This window comes from Nerophis ophidion, linkage group LG09, assembly GCF_033978795.1.
Source record: "Nerophis ophidion isolate RoL-2023_Sa linkage group LG09, RoL_Noph_v1.0, whole genome shotgun sequence".
NCBI classification, from domain to species: Eukaryota; Metazoa; Chordata; class Actinopteri; order Syngnathiformes; family Syngnathidae; genus Nerophis; species Nerophis ophidion.
Window position 1 is genome coordinate 63,228,073 of NC_084619.1, and position 8,114 is coordinate 63,236,186.

The window sequence follows — 8,114 nt, forward strand, 5'->3', positions numbered from 1 at the left end:
AAAACGCTACAAGACGCGCCCCCCCCCATGCCCCCCCCCCCCCATCATCCGACTGGATGAGGAAGAAGACCGCGGTCACATGGTCCATCAGCCAATCAAACACAAGCATGATCCAACTTCAGGGAGCGGTCGCCACTTCCTGTATTCCTTTCATGGCGCTTCCTGCGAGCTGCCCTGCTGACTTTGTGTCGCTCCGTGGAGTTAGACGCTAATGAGGGGAAACCTTCATTGACTGAGGACACCGTCCAATAAAAACACACCAAAAACATCAACAACACCCGCCTGAAAACATCCGAATACTGACATGAGGCTGACAGCAAAATAAGATCAGCTACTTTTGCAGGATGCCATCTTTACCTTAACAACACACTTGTCAGACCACTAGATCAAAATAAGAACGGCTACTTTAGCATGATGCTAACTTTACTTTAACAACACAGTTGTCGGACTCTGACTGCAAAATAAGAACGGCTACTTTAGCAGTATGCTAACTTTACCTTAACAACACACTTGTCAGACTCTGACTGCGAAATAAGAACGGCTACCTTAGCAGGATGCTAATTTTACCTTGACAACGAGTTAGCCTCTGACATCAAAATAGGAACGGCTACTATAGCATGATGCTAACTTTACCTAAACAACACATAAGAACGGCTACTTTAGCAGGATGCTAATTTTACCTTGACAACAAACGAGCTAGCCTCTGACATTAAAACAGGAACGGCTACTATAGCATGATGCTAACTTTACCTTAACAACACATAAGAACGGCTACTTTAGCAGGATGCTAATTTTACCTTGACAACAAACGAGCTAGCCTCTGACATTAAAACAGGAACGGCTACTATAGCATGATGCTAACTTTACCTTAACAACACATAAGAACGGCTACTTTAGCAGGATGCTAATTTTACCTTGACAACAAACGAGCTAGCCTCTGACATTAAAACAGGAACGGCTACTTTAGCATGATGCTAACTTTACCTTGACAACAAACAAGTTAGCCACTGACATCAAAATAGAAATGGATACTATACCATGATGCTAACTTTAACTTGACAACAAACAAGTTAGCCTCTTGCATTAAAATAGGAACGACTACTTTAGCATGATGATGCTAACTTTACCTTAACAACACACTTCTCAGACTCTGACAGCAAAATAAGAACGGCTTCTTTAGCATGATGCTAATTTTACCTTGACAACAAACGAGCTAGCCTCTGATATTGAAATCAGGAACGGCTACTTTAGCATGATGCTAACTTTACCTTGACAACAAATAAGTTAGCCTCTGACATCAAAATAGAAATTGATTTTATATCATGATGCTAAATTTACCTTGACAACAAACGAGTTAGCCTCTGACATCAAAGTACAAATGGATACTATAGCATGATGCTAACTTTACCTAACAACACACTTGTCAAACTCTGACAACAAAATAAGAATGGCTACTTTAGAAGGATGCTAACTTTACCTTCACAACAAACGAGTCAGCCTCTGACATTAAAATAGGAACGGTTACTGTAGCATGATGCTAACTTTAACTTGACAACAAACGAGTTAGCCTGTGACATCAAAATAGGAACGACTACTATAGCGTGATGCTAACTTTACCTTAACAACACACTTGTCAAACTCTGACAACAAAATAAGAATGGCTACTTTAGCAGGATGCTAACATTACCTTGACAACAATTAAGTTAGCCTCTGACATCAAAATAGAAATTGATACTATAGCATGATGCTAACTTTACCTTGACAACAAACAAGTTAACCTCTGACATTAAAATAGGAACGGCTACTTTAGCATGATGCTAATTTTACCTTGACAACAAACGAGCTAGCCTCTGACATTAAAATAAGAATGACTACTATAGCATGATGATTAATTTACTTTAACAACATACTTGTCGGACTCTAACAGCAAAATAAGAACGGCTACTTTACCAGGATGCTAACTATACCTTGACAACAAACGAGCTAGCCTCTGACATTAAAACAGGAACAGCTGCAAAAAGCTAAATGCTTTTAATTTCTATTCTGATGTCAGAGGCTAGCTTGTTCGTTGTCAAGTTAAAGTTAGCATCATGCTATAGTTAGGATGATGCTAACTTTAGCTTTAGCGTTTTATATGCATATGTACACTATATAGCATCATGCTATAGTTAGCATGATGTTAACTTTACCTTGACAACAAACGAGTTAGCCTCTGACATCAAAGTAAGAATGGCTACTTTAGCATGATGCTAACTTTACCTTAACAACGCACTTGTCAGACTCTGACAGCAAAACAAGAACGGCTACTATAGCATGATGCTAATTTTACCCTGACAACAAACGATTTAGCCTCTGACATTAAAATAAGAACGGCTACTATAGCATGATGTTAACTTTACCTTGACAACAAACAAGTTAGCTTCTGACAGCAAAATAAGAACGGCTACTTCAGCAGGATGCTAACTTTACCTTAACAACACACTTGTCAGCCTCCGACATCAAGTTAATCACGGCTAATATAGCATGATGCTAACTTTACCTTAAAAACAAATGTGTTAGCCACTGACATTAAAGCAAGAACGTTTACAATAGCATGATGCTAACTTTACCTTAATAACACACTTGTCAGACTCTGACAGCAAAATAAGAACGGCTACTTTAGCAGGATGCTAATTTTACCTGGAAAACAAACGAGTCAGCCTCTGACAATAAAATAGGAACGGCTACTATAGCATGATGCTAACTATAGCTTGACAAAAAACAAGTTAGCCTCTGACATCAAAATAGGAAGGTTTACTATAGCATGATGATTACTTTACTTTAACAACATACTTGTCAGACTATGACTGCAAAATAAGAACGGCTAATTTAGCATGATGCTAACTTTACCTTGACAACACACTTGTCAGCCTCTGACATCAAGTTAATCACGGCAAATATAGCTTGGTGCTAACTTTACCTTAACAACAAATGTGTTAGCCTCTGACATTACAATAAGAATGTTTATTATAGCATGATGCTAACTTTACCTTAACAACACACTTGTCAGACTCTGACAGCAAAATAAGAACAGTTACTTTGGCATGATGCTAACTTTACCTTAACAACACACTTTTCAGACTTTGATATCAAGTTAATCACGGCTACTATAGCATGATGCTAACCTTTCCTTTCCAACAAACGTGTTAGCCTCTGACATCAAAATAAGAATGGCTACTATAGCATGATGCTAACTTTACCTTGACAACACACTTGTCAGACTGACAGCAAAATAAGAACAGCAACTATAGCATGATGCTAACTTTACCTTGACAACAAACGAGCTAGCCTCTGACATCAAAATAAGAATAGCTTATATAGCATAATGCTAACTTTACCCAAACAACAGACTTGTCATCCTCTGACATCAAGGTAATCACGGCTGATATAGCATGATGCTAACTTTTCCTTTCCAACAAACGCGTTCGCATTTGACATCAAAATAAGAATGGCTATGATAGCATGATGCTAACTTTACCTTAACAACAAACTTGTCCGTTTCTGACATCAAGTTAAGCACGGCTAATATAGCATGATGCTAACTTTTCCTTTCCAACAAACATGTTACCTTCTGACATCAAAATAAGAATGGCTACTATAGCACAATGCTAACTTTACCTTTCCAACAAACATGTTAGCATTTGACATCAAAATAAGAATGGCTATGATAGCATGATGCTAACTTTACCTTAACAACAAACTTGTCCGTTTCTGACATCAAGTTAACCACGGCTAATATAGCATGATGCTAACTTTTCCTTTCCAACAAACATGTTACCTTCTGACATCAAAATAAGAATGGCTACTATAGCACAGTGCTAACTTTACCTTGACAACAAACGAGTTAGTTTCTGACATCAAAATAGAAACGGCTACTATAGCATGATGCTAACCTTACCTTAGCAACCAATATGTTAGGCTTTGACATAAAGAGTCAACCCCAGCTAATATAGCATGATGCTAGTCTTACTTGAACAGCAAACTAGTTAGCCTTCACCATCAAGTGTAACCAAGGTTTGAGAAGATCTAGAAGTTCTTGCTGGTCCAGGTGCTCTCCAGCTCCGAATCAATGCTAACGTCTCGGCCTTGGCAACGCCAAATGTTGAAAGCCAGAAGAAGCGTGTCAAATGTCAACAGACAGGTTTGGTAAAAATCAGCATGGACCAACACAACGGATTATCTTCACAAATATTTTATAAGTTCACGATCATATCTGGGCTAACAAGACCAAGGAGTCTGAACCATCCAACCAGGTTTCTGTCCACCGACCAATCAGCACATCGCTGGCGTGTCGGAAGGGAAGAGCGTGACTTACGTGATTTGCGGTGTCCGTGCCTGCGGGCAGTGGTGGTGGTGGTGGACGTGACCTCGGTGGTGGTGTGGTCAGAAGTCCACATCTGAGTCGAGTCATGAAGCACGGTCGGGTTGGATGGCGACCGACTCGATGTCGGCGCCAATGGCGGCGCGGCCGGTGTCGTAAAACCCACTGGAATGCGTCCGTTACGATTTCCAGGATTGCGAGGGGTCGCTAGGCTACCTGAGGCTGCGCCCCCTCTCGGGTTAGCGGTGGTGGTGGTAGCAGCGGTTCGAGTTCTACCTTTCGCCACCGTCCCCGTTGTTGGCGAAACATTCCTGCCGTCGCCCGTCGGAGCGGCGGTCGAGGTGGTGGTCTCAGGACCTTTCGGAATCCCGCTGGGCTTGGAGAGGAAAATGGGATCCTGTCCTATTCGATTAGCATCCACCAGGTCCGTCGGCACGTAATCCCGCACGGTTCCCACTACGATCCACTTGAGCAGCATCAGACTCAACCCCAGGCCGATGAAGCCGATGAGCAGGGGCACGGCGCAGAGCCACGTTTGCTGGCGGGGCCAAAGCGCACAGCGAAACGGGCCTCCGTCCCGGGCTTGACCCTCGCCACCGGCCCCCGGGACCCCCGAGCCCTCGGGCTCCTCCAGGATGACCGACCCGGTCCCGGTGGCGGCGGAACACTCGCTCATCCTGCCCTGGCCTCCTTTACGGCTCATGGGGCCTCAATCCCGCAACGGGCAACACGGGTCAGGGAGATTGCAGGCGATGGCCGCCATGAAGAGCAGAGAAACAACTTGGAACCGGAGTCACAGACGATGGCGAGGCCAGGCGGGGTGCGGGGATGACCGCCCCGGAGTCCTGCCCAACTCTCAACTTGGAGGACGTTGACGCGGGAAGACCCCAGGCGGCGAGGGCAGGGAGAAGACGAGCGAGGGAAGGTTCTACATCGGCGAGGGCTAGAGAGAAGCCGAGAGGGAGAAGGTTCTACATCGGCGAGGGCTAGAGAGAAGCCAAGGGAGAGAAGGTTCTACATCGGCGAGGGCTAGAGAAGCCGAGGGAGAGAAGGTTCTACATCCGCACGGAAGGAAAGGTTGGCAGTTAAAATCCGGGGCCAGTTTTCCTCGGCATGAACGCCCCGTCACGTCTTCATGTTGCGCAGAAAACAACAAGACGTTCCAAAATCCCGGGCCATCATGCGGCTTTCCTCAACAATCCCCTCTCCTTTGGGACGCTGGGATGCTGCCCGACCAACGAGCCCGGCTGGAAAGGCAGCGAGGCGCAGTGGAGTGGCGGCGGTGGTCCAGATGCAGAGGACGGAGGAGGGGGAGAGTGTTGTCACGCGGCGATATCACAGGGCGGATTAATCGCTACACCGACGCATGATCCTGCTCCTTGGCCAGCCGGCTCTGGATCGCCTTTCCCCCCAGCTGTCTGCTCAGCCGCCGAGAGTCTCCCGCATTCCCACACGGCCCGGGAGTAGGGCAGGGTGTGGGAGGGGGGAGGCGGAGGGGGAAAAAGGCGCCCCGCCGATGCGCTCGCTCCTAAAATCCACAAGATGAGGCTGCGGCGTCCCGGATTCTCTCTTTCAGATTCACCACCCGAGTGGGACTCGCAGGGACTTGCAGGGACTCGCAGGGACCCCCCCTCCCCTGGCTCCGTCCACACCCACTGGAGGTTAGCGCCGTCCGAGATGTGCCGTCCGCCTTCACCTGACTGCTGAGGAACGCACGCAAGATAAAACACACACACACACACACATTCACAGCCTCCGACAGTGAGAGGCAGCGGACAACTGGCGCGGGTGGGGGTTGGGGGTGGGGGGAAGGATGGAGGAGCAGGGGGTGGGCGAGCAAGGAAGAGAGAGAGAGAGAGGCTGCACCTGCTGTATGACACACACACACACACACACACACACACGATAATTGAGGGGGTGGGGGATGGGTGGAGGTGGATCACTGCAGTGGGGGGAGGAGGGGGGGGGGGCGCTAAGCCCCGCCCACAGGAACACGCCCGCACGCATCCCGTTGAAGATGAAGAATCTCCTGGTGACAGACTTATTTTATCTTAATTCATCTTAACCCTCGCGTTTGGAATTTTAAAAACAATGCACTTAAGTCATGTTTAGTGACGTCGCAGACATGGAAGGTCATAAGAGTGAGATGGAAAAAAAAAAGAGATTTTGAGATAAACGAGGATAAATATTAAATAAAATGTGGAAAGAATGACCAAATCACTTTTTTTTTAATTATCTAACATTTTTTCCCAAAAAAATGCTGCTTTTTGTTGTCTCATAATTTTGACTATTTTCTAATATTTTTGACTTTTTTATCTCATAATTTTGACTATTTTCTATTTTTTTTACTTTATATCTCATAATTTTTTTACTATTTTCTACTATTTTTTGACTTTTTATCTCAGAATTTCGACTATTTTCTAATATTTTTGACTTTTTTTTCCTAATTTTTTGACTATTTTCTAATATGTTTGACTTTGTATCTCATAATTTTGACTATTTTGTAATATTTTTGACTTTTTATCTTATAATTTTTTCTATTTTCTAATATTTTTGACTATTTTTTATCTCAGAATTTCCTAATTTCTACTTTTTAATCTCATAATTTTGATTTTTCTCTCATTTGGGATTTTTTTAATCTCATATATTTGAGATTTTATCTCATAATTCATTTTTTATCTCATAATTTTGACTATTTTTATCTCATATTTTCGACTATTTTCTAATATTTTTTGACTTTTTATCTGAGAATTTTGACTATTTTCTAATATTTTTTCACTTCGTATCTTATAATTTAGACTATTTTCTAATATTTTTGACTTTTTATCTCATGATTTTTACTATTTTCGAATATTTTTGACTATTTTCGAATATTTTTGACTTTTTATCTCATAATTTTGACAACTGTCTAATATTTTGGATTTTTTATCTCACAATTTTGACTATTTTCTAATATTTTTTTACTTTTTATGTCATAATTTTGACTATTTTCTAATATTTTTCGACCTGTTATCTCAGAATTACGAATTGTCAATTCCTTGATTTTACTTTTTAATCCCAACATTTCAATTGTTATCTCATTTTTGACTTTTTTATCTCATATATTTGAGATTCTATCTCATAAATAATTTTTATCTCAGAATTTTGACAATTTTCTATTATTTTTGACTTTTTATCTCAAATTTTTGACTATTTTCTAATATTTTTCGAGTTTTTATCTCAGAATGACGAATTGTCATCTCCTGATTTCTACGTTTTATCTCATAATTTAAATTTTTCTCTTATTTAGGACTTCTTTTTTGGATTCTATCTCATAATTCCTTTTTATCTCATAATTTTGACTATTTTCTAATATGTTTGAGTTTTTATCTCAAAATTTTGAATTTTTATCTCATAAATGTGAAATTTGATCTCATAATGTTGACTCTTTACACCATAGTTACCACTTTTTATCTTATAATTTTGACTTTTCATCTTATGTATTACTTTTTAAAATCTTTTAATGAGTTTTTACCATATAATTTCAATTTTTTATTCCATAACTTTGCCTTTTTTCCTCATCTATTTGAATTGTTTTAAATCTCCTGAATATGAATTTGTTTATTAATAATGATGACATTTTTATCTCATAAGTATGATTTTTTTAATCTCACAATTCTTAATTTTTATTTAATAATTGATTTCTTTATCTCATAATTTCGAATTTTTTAATATAATATTTTTGATTGTATTATCTCATATATGATTTTTATCT

At 41.2% G+C, this 8,114-nt stretch overlaps 1 protein-coding gene across 2 annotated transcripts in view; it reads right to left on the reverse strand.

The window, feature by feature from the left end:
• LOC133559625 (pro-neuregulin-3, membrane-bound isoform) overlaps positions 1-6,121 on the reverse strand; it is a 254,765-nt gene extending 248,644 nt beyond the window's left edge. For both annotated transcript variants that reach the window (XM_061911561.1, XM_061911559.1), the window contains exon 1: positions 4,355-6,121. In XM_061911561.1, coding sequence (XP_061767545.1) covers positions 4,355-5,063 — 709 coding nt within the window. In that variant the 5' untranslated portion in view covers positions 5,064-6,121. The remainder of the gene's footprint in view (positions 1-4,354) is intronic.
• Positions 6,122-8,114: the final 1,993 nt, after the last annotated feature.